The sequence below is a fragment of the Lipophrys pholis genome, assembly GCF_963383615.2.
Source record: "Lipophrys pholis genome assembly, chromosome: 10".
Lineage (NCBI taxonomy): Eukaryota > Metazoa > Chordata > Actinopteri > Blenniiformes > Blenniidae > Lipophrys > Lipophrys pholis.
Genome location: NC_137640.1, coordinates 8066678 through 8083948, shown reverse-complemented (window position 1 = coordinate 8083948; position 17271 = coordinate 8066678). Strand labels below are relative to the sequence as shown.

At 44.1% G+C, this 17271-nt stretch overlaps 2 protein-coding genes across 3 annotated transcripts; both read left to right on the top strand.

The window, feature by feature from the left end:
- The first annotated feature begins 521 nt into the window (after nucleotides 1-521).
- nrl (neural retina leucine zipper) lies at nucleotides 522-7374 on the top strand. Of its 2 annotated transcripts, none has more exons than XM_080474159.1 (5): nucleotides 522-780; nucleotides 2692-3483; nucleotides 3574-3855; nucleotides 4903-5118; nucleotides 5636-7374. In XM_080474159.1, the coding sequence occupies exons 2-5, from the start codon at nucleotides 2866-2868 to the stop codon at nucleotides 5819-5821; spliced, it is 1302 nt and encodes a 433-aa protein (XP_080330285.1). In that variant the 5' UTR covers nucleotides 522-780; nucleotides 2692-2865; the 3' UTR covers nucleotides 5822-7374. The 2 variants fall into 2 exon arrangements, with proteins under 2 accessions (XP_080330285.1, XP_080330286.1); XM_080474160.1 differs by having other exon boundaries at nucleotides 538-780; nucleotides 3574-3846.
- Nucleotides 7375-8066: 692 nt separating this feature from the next.
- On the top strand, nucleotides 8067-15768 carry LOC308116144 (GTP-binding protein REM 2-like). The gene is made up of 6 exons (XM_080474162.1): nucleotides 8067-8362; nucleotides 8677-8791; nucleotides 11145-11454; nucleotides 11586-11659; nucleotides 13043-13220; nucleotides 15087-15768. The coding sequence occupies exons 1-6, from the start codon at nucleotides 8307-8309 to the stop codon at nucleotides 15377-15379; spliced, it is 1026 nt and encodes a 341-aa protein (XP_080330288.1). The 5' UTR covers nucleotides 8067-8306; the 3' UTR covers nucleotides 15380-15768.
- The last annotated feature ends 1503 nt before the right edge of the window (nucleotides 15769-17271 follow it).

The following is a 17271-nucleotide window of genomic DNA, read 5'->3' as shown; positions in this document are numbered from 1 at the left end:
AAATTAGGGTGGAAACAATAATACAAGTAGTGTATTCCACATGAAAAGGAGAAACTGTCCCGAATTCACCAGTTCTTCATCATTATACCATCAGTTCCCACAGAAACTCATCTCAGTGGCTCTGAGTGGCTCTGAGTGGCTGTGACTGTCCACTGTGAGGCAGTGCAGAGTTTTGCACTTTGACACAACTGTGAAAACTTAATTCTGCTCAGTAATTAGTGGATTTTTTGTTTGTTTCATTTTTACTCCTCTCTTGACTCCAAAGTGAGAATTGATAGAAGAGTGTAACGATGCTTAACATCTCAGCATTGCCAAATGTAGATACTCTGACACAAATATCTGGGGTGTGATAAATGAGAGAGAGAGAGAGAGAGAGAGAGAGAGAGAGAGAGAGAGAGAGAGAGAGAGAGAGAGAGAGAGAGAGAGAGAGAGAGAGAGAGAGAGAGAGAGAGAGAGAGAGAGAGAGAGAGAGAGAGAGAGAGAGAGAGAGAGAGAGAGAGAGAGAGAGAGAGAGGATTGTTGCTAACGGGGATTTGCAGCAGAGGGGGAAAGAAAGAAAGGGGGCAGTGGCACTCAGTGACAGAGTTCTATCCCCACTCGCATGCTCACACACACATGCACGCGCGCGCGCGCGCGTATACACACTCTGTTTCCTCTGTGTCTCTTTCCAAAAGTGTCAGTCACCCAGTCAGTCAGTCAATTATTTCTGTGTGCGTGTGTGTGTCTGGTGGGATGTTGAACAGAGCTCGTCACCATCCTTCATCATCTCTATGACAGACGGTAAGATCATTTCATTCCACTTTGCTCTGTTTGACGGTCTCGTGTGTTTTGGGGCCTTTATCTCTTTCTCTGCCTTTCATTCTTCTTTTTTCTCTCACGCGTGTGTTTGTGCCCATGACGGTGGTCCAGAGCCAGACTGAGGCCTCCATGGAGCGCCGTCACTGTTTGCTTTCTTTCACAATCCATTTTGAGCCACGGGGGAGATAACTAATGAGCTGTGTCACACAGGCTCTAGTCGAAGGTGGATTTTTGATTAGGTGTTCGTTTTAATAATAGTAACTATAATATGTGCAGGTCTGTAATTACGGTTGAAAGAAATAGCTTTGCTCCTGTACAGCTCCATTTGATGTGATGAGCCATGTGGTTTACACTGAGATCCCTGGACTTTTTCTTCATACTGTGGAGTCCCTGGCCGCTTCAGCCTGCTCAGCTGTGTTTCATTGATTTGACCTCTCAGATTCATGTTTGTCACCAAAGTGTGACCTGTAAGATCCCCTTTACTTCGTGTGGAAGCACTTCTTTGTGCATATTTTGATTATTCTTGTTTTTGAGCGTACAAAGTACCCAAAAAGGACATGCTCTCTCATGTTATATGTAACTTCTAACTTCACCATCGCGTCCTTCCAAAACTTACATTTTGAGTCTGATATAAATGTGTTTCATTTTATTTTGGAAAGTCTCTGGCTTGAGATTAAAGTCTGGACCTGGTGGTAATTGGATTTGGTCTCAGAGACTTGTGGATCTTTCTGTCAAAAATGATTAATTCCTCTGAATTATTGTGCTTCGCTCAGGCTTAAGTTCAGTGAACAGACATTTCTGGAAATATTTAAATTTGTATCTATTGTGTGTATGTCTATTAAAGTACCAATATGTAATTATCTCAACACAGATGCACACGATACAAAATCTGAAAGCAAGAAAAGCCTTCAGAGCATGTGATGAACTTTTGTAAACCTCCAAAGAGACACGCTTTTCACGTTAGTGGTTTGATAGAGATATGTCTTTATTTTGGAGAAAGAACCCTTGTAAAGATCACAATATGTCACTTGCTGATTGCCGTGATGAAGGACACCTTTGCTGAATTTGCACAAACAAAGTTTTATATTGTGATATTGTAAGTCGAAAGTTCTGGTTTGTCAATCAACTCTGCAAACAAAAGCATGTGGCAGCACATGCACGTGTATGTGCATCCATATACAGTGCCATACATGTGTGTATTAAGACGGTGGGCATGGGGGATGTTCTATAGATTAGAGTCTTAACGTGCACGCACACACGCACACACGCACACACACACACACACACACACACACACACACACACACACACACACACACACACACACACACACACACACACACACACACACACGCTCTAGTGATGGCTATTATTTGGGTTATAAACTTTAAATAGTGGTTTTACAAATCAAAGATAATTATTCAGAAATATTTGTAATTATATAAATTAGATTAGATAAACAAATAGTATTGAAACAAATCTAGTTTAGTTTGAAGAATGTTGAATTTAACTAACAGCTGCAGGGCTTGTGTTTCAAAAAAAAAAACAAGTTAAACTTAACATTGTTAAGACAGACAGTCTGAAAACACGGCCGAAAGTCTGAAAACCATTCAAGATTCACAAGGAGTCAGTAAGAGACTACATACCACACCTCTGAAGCTCAGTTGCTATTACTGCCGGAGGCCAGTGGCCAGTGGCTATATGAACATGGCATTAATCTCTCACACCAACCAGTTTGCTCTCGAGCTGCATTACGAGAAGATTGTGTGGATGAAGACAAACATTTTTTTGAATCTCTGGACAAACTAAACTATTTGTAACCCGATGGAATAAAAATTATCTCCCATTCATCTCTGTATCTCAACTTTCTTTAATTGTTTTTTTTTTGTCTAGGACGATTAAACAGAGACAAAGACTCGCACTGTGAGGGAAAACGTCAGCCAGTAGACTTCCTGAAATCCCAGCTGCTGCTGTCTATGAGACGCGCTGTGGCAGAGGAGTGGACTTTCCTTCAATCCTGACACACGGAAAAACCCCGTCAAAGCTCCCGTCAGCAGCACCGACACCATGTCCTCCCCGTCTCTCCCCATGCCGTCGCTTCCACCGAGCCCTCTTGCCATGGAGTATCTCAACGACTTTGACCTCCTGAAGTTCGAGGTGAAACCTGACACTCCTCCACTGCCTCCTCCGTGTGCGTATCCCAAATCTGGCCTCCCCAACGACCCCTCCAGCTCCCCATACACCGGCCACCCTCCACAGGACTCCAGTCTGAGCTCCAGCCCTTACAACTCACTCCCACCTTCGCCAACGCTCAGCGATGCCCATCCGCCACCTTCGGGCTCCTCTTCGCTCTCCTCATCGTCCTCCTCCATCTCCTTTCCCCTCTCCATATCCAACAGCTTCACCTCCGGCATCAGTTCGGGCTCCCAGGGGAATGCCGGGAGCAGCCCAGCTCATGGTGGCCCTCAGGGTCCCACCCCAGCCTCTTTGGAGGACCTCATCTGGCTGGCAGCGCTGCAGCAACAGTTCGGAGGGGAGGTGACGGGGCCCGCAACTTTGCTCGGAGCCCTGGGGGGAGTGCCAGAACGGGGAGACAGAGAGAGGGGATCGGTAAACGGTTTTCTGGGCTGTGAGGATGCCGTGGAGGCTTTGCTGAACTCGGCTGCTGCGGCCGTCAGCTCACAGGTAATCGCCCTTATATATTCTCTAGTTTAAGATCGCGCTTCCTCTTCCTCGTCAAATTGTGTGAGAACTTTTCTCTCCTCCGCTTTTCAGTTCCCGGGTCTCTCTCAAAGTTCAAGCAGCAACCTGGGAGACTCCAGCAGCGACAGCGGCGGCGACATTTCCTGCAGCAAGGCAGCCGACATGTGCCACCGGCCGCTCGTTTTCCTCTCGTCGGGCCAGAACTCGCTTGCCAATGCCGCCCCAGGCTCGGCTCCGTATCCACAACCCCTCAGCCCCCAGGCACGCCTACATCACCACCAGCATCACCATCATCAGCATCACCCCCATCACCCCATGCATGGCAGCCATCATCATCATCACCAGGTCAGTCAGGTACGTGTCTACCCGGATTAGACAAGACAGGCTCATTACACCGATGATGACAGGAAACGTTAATCAATAACCTGTGGAAGAATTTCAGGATGTGACAGAAATGGAGTGAGAAGACAAAAGACACTTGTGGCTTTAGAGGGCTGGATGGAAGGAGAGAGGGATCGTGCAGTGAAGGATTAGGATTAGGACATTAGAACATGGTTATTAATGTCTGTGTCAGTCTGAAGTATCAACATGTTGCTCTTTATGAGGCAACAAAAAGGTGGGGGGGGATTGGCTTTGAGGGTTACAAAGTCTTAGGAACAATGTGGTCACACTTTAATTTTAATTAGCATTTGAAAGAATATATTAAGATTAATCACTAATAGTTTTTGACATACTGTAATGCACCTATGATCATACATGAATATATCTATATACCTTAAAATTGTACAAAACTTTTTAAAAAATCATTCATGTATGAATTTTTTTTTTCATATTTTAACATTGGTGTTGTCAGTTATCAGTTTAAGGAGAAGCCTTCCACGGGATGGCCACATGAGGTCCTACAGCAGCTAAGAAGTGCATAAACCCCTATTACTTGTGTTGTTGATGTAATTCAAGTAAACTTTGTAATCTGTGTTCTGGTTGATCGAGGTGTCTGGGTGGATTTCTATATGGAGCACAGCTTATTATCATATCTGCTATTATTGCTGTGCGTAATCCTGATAACTGTCGCACACACTTAGTCAGATTACGCGACAGATTATGGACATGTGGTGCCGAAATGTGCCCCCTGATGTACACACACACACACACACACACACACACACACACACACACACACACACACACACACACACACACACACACACACAAAGCTTGACACACCATCATGTGTGCACCAGTCCTATCACAATTATACATATACGTCTGAATATTTCTCAAATCATCTTCACACGCCTCCGGGTGTAGACACTCCAGTCCTTTACCAGCATATGTCTCGTTGCCAATTACGGATGAGGATCAGTGTATCATCTTCGTGTGGTCTCTCCTTCTGTTCGGCAGTGCGGGGTGAACGAGCGTTTCTCTGATGAGCAGCTGGTGAGTCTGTCGGTGCGCGAGCTGAATCGACACCTGCGTGGAGTGAGCAAAGACGAGGTGGTGCGCCTCAAGCAGAAACGCCGCACACTAAAGAACCGTGGCTATGCCCAGTCCTGCCGCTACAAGCGCCTGCAGCACCGCCACGCTCTGGAGTCGGAGAAGCATGTGCTCACGCAACAGGTGCGCACACACTCATGCAGATACATGACTACACTACCACTACCTTTGAGGCACCCTTCCCTTGAAGTAGTGCAAATGTTTGCTCCTTACCCTAACCTCAACCCTCACATCTCAGTGTCTTCCACGATCTCAACCTTAACCCATTTGTAACATTGGCGCTAAAACAACATCTCATGACTTCAAGTAATGTAAACAAGTGTGCAGCAGGTTGCCTAAGTGTTCACTACTCCCAGTTTTGGTTTTTTTGGACACCACAAGGAGAGAAACACAAACCTAATGTTTCCTCTATTCGTTTATGCCCAAACACAATTGTAAATCTGACATCCATCAGCTTTAACGCCTACAGGAGGTGAGGACAGCAAGAATTGTTGCACCTCTCATTGTGACGGCATTAAATTCCATCTGCTTACATTCCTGACAGAATGTGTCACGAGCACCAAGTGAGCATCTGTGCAGCACAGCTTAGCAAGGCCAAAAAGAAATCATCATCCTGTCTTGTCTTTCCTGCTCTCCTCAGTTGGAACAGCTACAGTGTGAGCTGACTCGGGTGCTCAGGGAGAGAGACGCCTACAAGGCTCGCTACGAGAAGCTCCTCAGCACGAACCACAGCACCGCCAGCGAAGCACCACCACCACCACCACCACCACCACCACCACCCCGCACCAGCAACCCACCTTCCCCGCCCCCTGACTACTTCCTCTGAGTTCAACCTCATTGAGGAGCAGAGGAAGTTAAACTAATCAATGGCGAGTCATCAGACTTGGAGGGAGGAAACAAGGACATGCATGTGTGTGTGTGCGTATGTGTGTAAGAGACACCGTGGAAGACTGTGTGTGTGTGTGTGTGGGGGGGGGGGGGGGGCTATACAACTGTGAAAACCACCCTTGGATGATAAAAAGGGGAGTTGATTATCAACTCATGTGGGTTAGACTCAGGCCTCGGCCGCTTCATGGACTCTGATTTACTTTACTGTGAATGATGGTTGCACAAAAACTGGCTGACAGCTTCCTGAGGTCTTCTGCTTGTGATGTTGGTGCATCAGTGGATAAACACAACTATGAAAACACACCAGAAATGCTTTGATCTTGCAATGAAACTAGTCTTAGCATGTTATCTATGCAATATTAGAGATATGCAATATGTGCTCTCCAAATGAGTGATTGAGGCTCTTTGTAGATGTGTTTTTTTTTGTTTTTTTTTAAATAATACGCTGCTGAAGCTGCAGAGGTCTGAGTAGTGCAGTGGTGCTGGATGTGGAGTGGGCTTGGATAAAAAAAAAAAAAAATCCATGGCATGCAGTCAAGTATTTGCCAGCTAATATTTCACAGTTGCCTACCAAAGTGTTTAAGCTCACCAAGACTTGTGATTCTTTGTAATAATCATAGATAAAAGAATGTACAAGGATACCTTAAGTGGGAATCTTCCAGTGATTGTGCTAAATGAATAGCGGGGGGATATTGCTCTGGTGTTTTAGCAAAGAAAACAACTTTTATTTTTTTTGCTTGTTAGAAAAGAGTCAACATTCAGCCATTATCAGAGATGGGATACACTTGCTGTTTGCTCTCAAAGATGTTGTTTTAAAAAAAAAAAAAATAGGGACATGTGGGGCTGGTAGTGTGTTTAACTGAAAGTTAGGGAGGCACAAACAAAAACAAAAAAAAAAAGTAACAGCGCACACAGGAAACCAAAAAAAGTTTGGCATGATTTGTGTGGTTCTCCAGACTAGGGACGTTACTTTGTGGGTAGATTAAACACCTCTGTCTAACACGGACAATCATAGTATGTATGCAATACGGCACCACAGAGCTGGTCACTGTGGACTCGGGTGCTGTGAAGGAATAATGCAACAGAAAATTGATAATGCAGGGATTTTTAAAAATGCAACAAAAAGAAAAATGACCTTTTTTCATTGAGATACTCTTACCTGTCCAGTGAAAGATTTGCCAGGGTTTATTCATTCAAGCTATTTATTTTGTTTGGGTATATAGGGTAAAAAATTAATTTTCTTTATTTATTCACTTATTTATTCAGTATTTATTGTTTATTTATGTACTGATCATAATTATTTTACTGGTTTTATTCACTAGCGTGTATTTTTACTTTCCTACAGTTTATTATTTAATTCCAATTTGATTAGAATTAACACTATTCCAAAAGAACAAGAAGAAATACAATTACGGCCGTTGTTATGGTTCCCTGCTCCTGTTGTAGTGTGGTTTCATAAGCATATGAAATAAACCAAGTATTTTACCATCCATGTCATGTGTCGGCATGTTTTTTCATGGAGCTTTTACGCACAGGTTTTAACCTCCTCTCCTCTCTGTTCACTTATCTGAGCATCTCTGCTCTTTCAGCCTCCTGCAGGCCCATGTCCTGCTCCATCCCTCCCTCCCTCTATTTTATCTCTGTCGCTCTATTGCGAGGCAGTGACCCTGGGTGTGTGCTGTTTGGGATGACCTCATCTTCAGCTCTACCTCCCTCTCTCTGTCTCTCGCTCTCTCTCTCTGGCCTGTATAATAGGACCGGGATTAGGGCTATAATAGCGCCCTGGCTGCTCACTGCCGGAGTCTATTGTGGCTTTGTGTGGGAGGGACGCACCACTGGTCATGGCCACACTCACATTCTGACAGAAAACACATCAAAATACACTCCTTGTCACACGGATTGGAAAAGACTTGATTTAATGGAAGAAAATGATCACGGGTATCTTCAACAAAGAGGCGTGTAATGAAAACAAGACAACAGACTGATAGACTGCGTGAACCAGGAGGGAGACTCTCGCACCTCTATTCCACACCGTGTATACCCCAGTGACTCATTTCAAACATAAGGTATATAGTATACCCTCCCCCCTGAAGGATGGAGCACTTTACACAAACAAGGCCAATTAGTTAGATGAACACTGGGTTTGCAGTGCCCCCTGCCGGCCAACCTGTGCAACTGCCTCCGTCTTCCAGGGGTCAACGAGAGCTTCGTGACACCGAGCATCTTCTCCTCCACCACCACCGCCTCTGCATCTCCACTCAGGCTGTGCCCACCGAGGTGCATGTGCATCCGCTGCACACTCACAGGAGTCCCGCACACCAGGCTGCCAGCTCCAGCTCTCCTCGGCAAGAACGAGCCCCGAGCACGAGATCATTTATTATGCGTCAAGTCAGTGACTCACGCGGCAGTTTGGTGAAGCTGTGATGAATGACGGTGCTGACTGCAGACCTGGAGCTGGGCCCTCATCTGAGGAGACGGGGTGAGAGAGAGAGAGAGAGAGAGAGAGAGAGAGAGAGAGAGAGAGAGAGAGAGAGAGAGAGAGAGAGAGAGCACTAGAGGGAGGGAAGATAGAGAGCTCACTTTGTAGTTGCCGCGAGCCACCTGACAGGTGAGAGACCACACTGGGCTGCAGGGTTGGAAGACAAGGGGGCTCGTAAAGTGAGTGGTACCGGACTGAGGAGGGGTGTAAAGGGTAATTTTGCTGCTGGTATTTTCTTTCTTTTATTTATTTAATTTTTATTTATTCTTTTTTTTTTTTTTTTTTTTACTTATTTTCCGATCGGTTGATTTCAGTTTGCAGATGCCGACAGATGTGCCCGAAGACAGGCTCAACAACGAGGAGAATGCGGCCAAGGTAGGACGCACGGGGCGGCACGAGCACGAGCAGCACGAGCACGAGCACCCCCAGGTACATCTACGGGGGGGCGTTTGTGGGCTGTGTGTGTGTGTGTGTGTGTGTGTGTGTGTGTGTGTGTGTGTGTGTGTGTGTGTGTGTGTGTGTGTGTGTGTGTGTGTAATATCGCAGGTAGGCGGTTGTGTCACAAGATAAACAGACTCATAGTCTCTTACTTACATCCAACGTGAACTCGGTAGTGGGATAGGTATAGGGGCATTTCTGCATTGCAACCTGAGCAAATTATTTCTTTTTAGACTCGCGCAGAGTTCGAGGCTGTTTCCAGACCTCACACTTGTAAATATTCTTTCAGTGAATTGGTTTTTAGTTTTCATGCTGCCTTATTATTTGCTTTCACTCTCATCCCTGTATTTATTTTAACTGTCTGCAGAGAAGCTCTGGAGGTCTATTAATATGAACAAAGGCTTGGGGCAGGTTTAGAAACACACTGTTTGTATTGGCTGCTAAGCATTAATTAATAAAAGGTTCAGCAAACAGCTGTCTGATTGTGCTTCCATGATGAAGTTTGAATACCTCCCAGAACTACCAACTTCCAGCTTAGGGTGGAATTTTTATTGTTTTTGCAGATGTATACACGTGGAGCACTCACACAACGTATTAATTATCACCCCTATCACAGTCAGCTGTTTGTTTATGGATAATGCTATGACTGGGAAAAAAAAGAGGGGGGGGGGGGTATTGAATGTTTTGTATTTTTGTATAAGTAGTGTAATATGCGAAACAACAACAAATTAAAAGCTATAAACCAGACCCTGGTATCAAACTGTAAGTGTGATAGATGCGACTGCTGTAGGCAGAAACAGTAAAAGCTTCCATATGTGCAGATAAGTTATCATCGTTTTGGGATTGCTGTTGGTGGATAAATCAACTATGAGTGTGTGTAACAAAAGGGTTTTAGTTAGAAACTGCAGATTTCCGTGAGGGAAGAGATGTGTGGTGTGAGAGTGTGAGTTTAGAGCCAGAAGCGTGAGTCTCACACTCAACTCTGAGAATTAACAGTGCTCAGATTCTCAGAGGTAACCACTCTTTTTTTTTTTTTAATGTTTAGCTACTGTTTGAATACTACAAAAATATATATTTTTAAACTGTTATTGTTTAAATGAAGGCATCCCTCAAGCCTTCAATAAGACCCATCCATTGATCTTTTATACTGCTTCATCCGACTGGGAGCAAATAGGTGAAACTGGTGAAAGCAGGGTCCAACCTGGACAGGTCACCAGTCCATCACCGGGCAAACACAAAAAGACAACCAACCACACACACACACACACACACACACACACACACACACACACACCTTTGGCCCAACAGGGGGCTCCAATTAACCTCACATGCATGTTTTTGTACTGTGGGGAAAAAAATCATTGTCACTGTGAGGCAAAAGTGTCAACCACTGCGCCGCAGCGAGGTCCATCATCAACCGCTCTTCAACAAAAATCAATTTAAACATTTATCAAGTCATCGGAATACTTGCCATACAAGGGCAATGGGATGTTTGTTAGAAACCAAAGCTTTAAAGACGGTTACTGTAAAACCTGGTATGTAAGAATGAAAGGGACTTCAATTTGTAAAGCACATTTTAGCAACAAGGTCACTTGAAAGTGTTTCACACCAAGAAAGAAGAAGGTAAAGGTTTTTATATTGTCACAGTCAGCCGAGTACCAGTGTTCTATGGTCGTGGATTTTGTAATCATCAATCTTTGTATCGCGACTTGATGGACTATTTGTTTGGAAAGGTCTTGTTTGAAACTTCTTGATAAGAAAAAACTTTTAAAAGTCTACTGGCCCACATAATACTATCTGCTAGATTAGGAGTATGTTTGTCAAGCAAATTGACAGTTGCAATCTGAAATGTACAATAAAGTCTGCCAAATGATCATTTTTGACTTTACTGTTTAGTGTCTGGTAAACCAATGAATGCATGACCCATGAAATGTGGTTAACACAAATCAAATCACCAGGACCATTTATTGGCTCATCTGGAGATTCGCCATAGGCCGACCTAGTTTAACCAAAGTTAAAATGACAATTTTGTATTTCTACATCTGATCATGCTTTCTGTCCAGCTTTGCAACGACAGTGAGGTGATGCATATACAGCACATCTCCATGGTACAAATAGATGATAAAATTGATTGCACCTATTTCGTTTTCACTTACTCAGAGTTGGTCATTGAAAACTAGAATTTTTTTTAAAAATCTTTCTGTCTGTTCCTGCTGATATTTCAACTTGACTTTATGCAAGGGACACCTGCGTGTTTGCTACATGAAAAACACCTGATGCGAGAACAGTGCGGCTCTCAACGTGACTTAATGAAGAGGCTGTCTTATGTTTTTTTTTTTCCCAGTGTGACACCATGACTCTGCCCAGCACCCCGACCGTTCGCAGAGGAAGCACTCCTTTGCCAATTAAGCACCAGCTCAGGCGAGAAGAAGCCGTCCACGATGAGTGTGACTGGACGTCAGGTGGAGCAGGACCTTCCTCCTCCCCGATCAGCTTCAGCCCGGGCCTGGAGGACACTGTGACCGTGGCCATGGAGGGCAGGACCGATGGGCCTTTAAGGATCGCTCTGCTGGGGCAGAACGGCGTCGGGAAGTCATCTCTGGCCATTGCCCTCGCCGGGGACATGGACAGGACTGCGTCTGTGGATTCTGACGGTGCGTTTGACAGTAAAGTGATATAATGCAGTGGAGAGGCAGGCTGCAGGGCTATTTCACAGTCAGCGTGTAAATAAATCACAGCACCCATCACCCGTGTGAGACCTAACTGCTGCTCTCCTGGTCCTTAGGGGAGGGTTACGTGCGCACGGTCACCGTGGATGATGAGGAGAGCACCATCATTATCTATGACAACTGGAGACAGGTGAGCCAAACAACACTTCATTGTTCCCTCTCTCCCTGCTCCCTGCTCCCTCATTAGGCCACTGGGTTCTCACTGCAGCTGCATACCCTGTGCTCAGCTGCCCCCTCCCCCCTTTTTACTGTGGCTGCTGAGCGTGTTTCAGTAAAACGGTAAGAACGCACCTTTTGTGGGTTTTTCAACCTCTGAGCTTCAATAGATTTTTATGCTTTAAAAAAACTTTTTATGCTGCAAAGTTGGGGCTTGGCTGAGTTACTAGATATCCCAGTGAGTGTGTCAAGAAATCATGCACCCCTCCACTCACATTTGAACTTCAGCTGTTCTGTATTATTTCATGTCACCCAGGTCACTGATACAACTGGAAACTAGCATATAGAATCAAAAATATTCTTAAAAAGCAATAATGTATTTGGCAAATTATAGACAAAGTATACATAGAGTAAACAAGGGGTTACATCAGAGGAACTACAATAAGTGAGCAGGTGCTTGTGGCACTATAAAACAGGTGATCTTCCCATATTCTTTATTTTTGAGCACCTTGTATGGCATTGTTTAAAGCACTATAGCAAGAACTGATGCCAAGCTCAAGAGAAAAGGCTGTGACAAAAGGAGGACAATAAATCTGCTGAATCTGCATCTGTGTGTACAAGTGAGGAAAGCTCATTATCAGGTTGTTTTGCACGCTATTTCCCTCGATTCCCTCGAGGATGGTTCAGGGGCATCTGTGAGTTGATATATGAGAGAGAGCGAGAGAGAGAGAGAGAGAGAGAGAGAGAGAGAGAGAGAGAGAGAGAGAGAGAGAGAGAGAGAGAGAGAGAGTCTCCCACAATACGGATGTGCTGGCTGACACCAATATTATTTCTGATTTAGGTGAATGTGTGAAGAAACACTGAGCACACACAACCCGGTGATACAATCTGTCTTATTCGATGTGGGGATTTATATGTTACACGCTCATTTATATCTGATGTGACAGACACTGTGTGCTTTACTGTATGTGAAATGTACTTGTATAACTGGCAGTATGTCGACAATGTCTGTCTTAAGTATGTCGAACGTGCACTGACTAAAACCCAAATGAAGATTAGTATACCTTGGAGAGCACTAAAAGTAAAAACACGTTGACATTTAACATATTTTCTGTGAAGCCTTTTATCAAGAGTATGCTATTTTTGGAGGTTTGTGTGAAAATGAGTGTATGTGTGTGTCACAAAGAGGCGTACGGCAGCGTCAATGTTATCCGTACTTTGGGATTTTCACTAAAGAGGAAATTTTCATTCAGTCATTACTCGGCATGTCTGGCTACACTATAAACACTGACCTAAAATACTTGTCACTAGCGTGTGTGTGTGTGTGTGTGTGGATTTCCCTGCGTCTTTCCCTCAGGACCTGTCAGCTCTGCAGTGTGAGGTGTGCGTCCTGGTGTTTTCTGTAACCGACCGCCGCAGCTTTCACCGTACCGCCCAACTCCGGCTACTCCTGAGAGAGAATCAGCCCCAGACCCCCATCATCCTGGTTGGCAATAAGAGTGACCTCGTGCGCACACGTGAGGTCAACTACCAGGGTGAGTTGAACGTCCACATTCTCATCCTCGTGGTATTTCCCCCTTTGGCCCTCCTTTTACCTCTTTCATGGTTTTTGTTCTGCCGTTTCTTTCATCTGCACAGCTGGAGTTGACATTTTCCGCTTCTCTCTGCCAGTAAACACTAACGTAAATGTCATGCTTCATTGCAGTGTGGGAGTTGGAGGGGGGAGGCGCAGTTACAGTTACAGTTACGGCAGGACACCATTCAGCAGTACACGAGCTTCGCATCTTAGTATTGCGACAAAGTGCATAATTTGACACCTCCACATAAAAAGCATTCCTCCTCAGCAGCTATCATCAGATGTCAATAATCAAATGTTTAACATGCAAAATCTCAGACTATCAGCTTCATCGGGACTGTGTGGGTGTGCTGTCAGCACAAAGCAAACAGCAACCACTACCTACAAATGATGCTCAGTGCATGCCAGAACAAAACATCATTGTTTTCCAACTGAGCCCTTCTACGTTGAAAGCAGTGCGAAAATTACAGACACACAGAAATACCACATCAGAAATAATCACAGCAGTTCCATCAAGGAGAGCCTAAACAACTATCCAAAAGTGTAGTATGTCAAAAGAAAAGGTTTTCGTTATCAACAGCTAAATTCATTGTATAGCGTCACAAACAACTTGCTGTCTTTGTTTTTTTTCACTTGTTGGAGTGAGGAGCGACTCGAAGGTGGAGTGACTCACTACAGTGGGCTTACAAGGCGGGACGAGCTGTTGTTCGATGATTTGCCTTTAAAGTTCAGGAGATATCACAGCAGCATGTGACAGATCATTTTCAGATGACAGCATGAGTCTCATTACTTGTTAAAATTACACTACGTTCAGTTTATCTGCTTTTTTTTTTCGTTGCGCTTTTATAGGTCTTCACTCTTCTTCTCTGTACTTCGCCCAACTTGAGTCCTCTCAGTTTGCAGTTTGGGGAATAACATGAGCAGAAATGTACAATCGGACAATGAAAAAGTATCGAGGATTTCTTTGTGATGAGTTTACAGCTGCTGATAGCACTTTGAGTTTGTTGGGATCGAGATCAGTCAATACCACTCTTCTTTTCACTAAATGCCTGAAGCATTTAGTTTAAGAAGTTAAAATGCTACAAAATTTTATAATGGATGAATATTACACTGAATGTATGTAAGTTACCGTTTAGTGATGTCACAAGGCTTTTTTCATTTCCTCATTTTTGTCCAACAAGTACTCAAATTGTGACATATCGGGTTGATATTTGACTTTTTATTTACCCCGGTTGCAGCAGGAAGGAATCCAGTGTGAAAACAAGCCAAATCTACAGGGCAATTTGTTAAAGAGAACCACTGAATAAAAACTGTTACCACACAAATCAGGATTCACTCTATAGAAAAGGTTGTTTCTCTTCCATTAGTGTCTCTTTCAGTCAGTGGCTTACATTTTTCTAACATCAGATCAGAGTCAGTAATGCCCAAAACAAAACTCACATTCAATTTTAGCTGTGATATTTTGGATGTGAAGCAGAAACAGTAGTTGTCTCAAATCTGTCACGTCTCTTTTTTAATACTTATTTCAAGTCTTAAATTATATCTAGATCTCCAGCAGCAGGTTTTGCCCTGAATGGTGACTCAAGTTAATTCTGCTAGTCTGAAACCTAACCTGGACTTTGCTTTCCTTTCCTCCACTTTCCACCTTTGACTGGTAATTATCATCAGCAACCTGTCTTAGTGGGTCAATGGATGATTGGAGACCCCATTTTCCTGTCCAATAAACATCCACCTGAGCAATGATGTCTTTATATGAATTGGTAGCTGCCATACGCAATACTTTTTCTTTATTCACCAATCAATCTTGTCCTCTTTCCTTCCGCAGAAGCCATGTCCAGCGCCGCCCTCTATAACTGTCTGTACCTGGAGATCTCTGCCTCTCTGGACCACCGTACCCCGGAGCTCCTGGAGTGTGCGGTGCGACTAGCCAGGGGTCTTCCCCCATGGCCGCCGGGGACCAGTGCAGAGGACATGAGTGGCGAAGGCCAACGTGAAAGCATCACGTCACGTGCCAAACGTTTCCTGTCCAACCTGATGCCTCGTTACCCTCGCGAGCGTGAGGCGGGGAAGTTCCTGAGGCAGAAGTCCCGCTCGTGCCACGACTTGGGGGCACTGTGATCCTGTGCCACGAGGAGGTGTTTGATGGTTAGATTGTGTACAAAGCTAGCTGGAAGTGGTGTAGTATACCAAGAAAGGAAGGAGGAGGAGGTGATACAGCAATTAGTTGGCAGGAGAAGATGTGACAGAGGCGGTGTGAAGGTCCCAGAGTACAGTACAGGACTATGTTGTGTGTGATCAACACGCACACCCAGCGGAGGAAAACAGGAAGAACAAAAGTTAGTGATAATGTTTATCTTTAAGGTGATATTAAAATTTTGTACACAAGACCAATCACAAAACAAAGAGAAGATACTGTTGTAGAAAACATGTAAATACACTGTAGTAGTGGTACTTAACTGAGACCCTTATAGCTTTGAAACTAAATAAATGCGTTTTTTGAGTCTTGAAAGCTGCATTTTGGATTCTGTGAATACATGAGTTGTTCCAGTTTGTCCATTACACTGAAGAGGAAAGCAGTAATCAAATTAAACAACAGCGTGCAACCACCGTGATCAAATGAAATTATAGCCTATCAGTGAGCTCGACTTTGCTGATCATTCATATTATGTTTATTTCTTTGAAGGTAGGCAGCAACAAAGTAAGAAAGCAGCGGGCAGAGACGGGAATTACAGAGATGAAAACTGGACATACGGAGCTCAGCGTGACAATAAGAACAGGAGCAGTGGAGGAAAGGCAGATTATTGTATATAGAGTGATTGTTGCCATGTTACTGTTGTCAGGGAAACCTGGAGTCACTGAGACTTACTCACGAAGTCCATTCCAGCTCTGTGGCTATACCTCTCTTTGCTGCATATCGAGTGGGAGACAGCCAGGCAGATTCTTGCACATCAAATAGTATTTTTTTTGAAAAGGACAAAATTCAACTCCAAATTATAATGCAGAGGATTTTCAGTATCAGATATCATCCTCCGTGCACTCATGTGTAACACACTCTAAAACCTCAGCACTTCCATCCTCCTACTGCCACCCACACGTGAGCAAAGATTTTGCACATCATAGGTCATTATGCCCATCATTTGTTATCACAGGTTGAGCTGTGCTATAATAGAAGTTTAAAAAAAAAAAAAAGAAAAGAGGAAGAATAAAGTGTAAAATAGTGCCATGATATTCTGACTCATTCCCTTGGCTCCGAACTACTGGAACGAATTGAAAGGTTAAGCGTTTGGGTTGGCAAAATGGGCTCCAAGCTCCCTCATGTGGTTGATAACAAGTCCTGCTACTGTGCAGATGATGGAGATCCATGAATACTGTCTGAGATGGCAAACCGAAGGTGAAGTCTTGTGAAGTGGGATCAGCCACTCTCCAACCCTGTGCATAATTAACTGACAATGGCTGCGGTGAAGTGCGCTGGACTGGAATAATATTATAAGGCAACAGTGAGACACATTCATGCAGAAATCCTGTGGATAATCATTACAGAAATAGAACTCCAGCTAAACCACCTCGAGCACAAACCACTCTTGCAGGGTCCTGAAAGGGATTTCTTTCCCGTTAAAGAGGCTCTGAAGAGTCCACCATTGTTAGTAGAATGAGCATTAGAAGCATACGTATAGGATATCAACAGAAATAAATTAGAAAAAGTTGCACCTGAATTATTTATTACCATATTTATGAGAGGAGTAATGTCGTAAATTTCCACAAGCGATATGCTATTTTCTTTTTTATTTATTGATTACATTTTGACTGAATTTCTTTTAATGATGTTTCATCAGTCGCATTCATGCTGATGTAAACACAGGCTGAGCGGAGGCTAGGAGGAAGTTGCCCTAAGCTGAAAGCCAAAGTGAGAATTTATCTGCAACATGTTCCTGTATGGAGAAAATATCAGCGTCATAAACTTGGGGGGGGGGGGGGGGGGGGGTGAATCATTAAAACATTATACAACAAAT

Excerpts from the sequence above, each read along its gene's own strand:
- nrl (XM_080474159.1), top strand. The coding sequence starts at position 2,866 with ATGTCCTCCCCGTCTCTCCCCATGCCGTCGCTTCCACCGAGCCCTCTT. Across the intron at positions 3,484-3,573 it reads CTGCGGCCGTCAGCTCACAG|TTCCCGGGTCTCTCTCAAAG; the intron begins GTAATCGCCCTT and ends TCCGCTTTTCAG. Across the intron at positions 5,119-5,635 it reads AGCATGTGCTCACGCAACAG|TTGGAACAGCTACAGTGTGA; the intron begins GTGCGCACACAC and ends TGCTCTCCTCAG.
- LOC308116144 (XM_080474162.1), top strand. The coding sequence starts at position 8,307 with ATGAATGACGGTGCTGACTGCAGACCTGGAGCTGGGCCCTCATCTGAG. Across the intron at positions 11,455-11,585 it reads TGCGTCTGTGGATTCTGACG|GGGAGGGTTACGTGCGCACG; the intron begins GTGCGTTTGACA and ends CCTGGTCCTTAG. Across the intron at positions 11,660-13,042 it reads TCTATGACAACTGGAGACAG|GACCTGTCAGCTCTGCAGTG; the intron begins GTGAGCCAAACA and ends TCTTTCCCTCAG.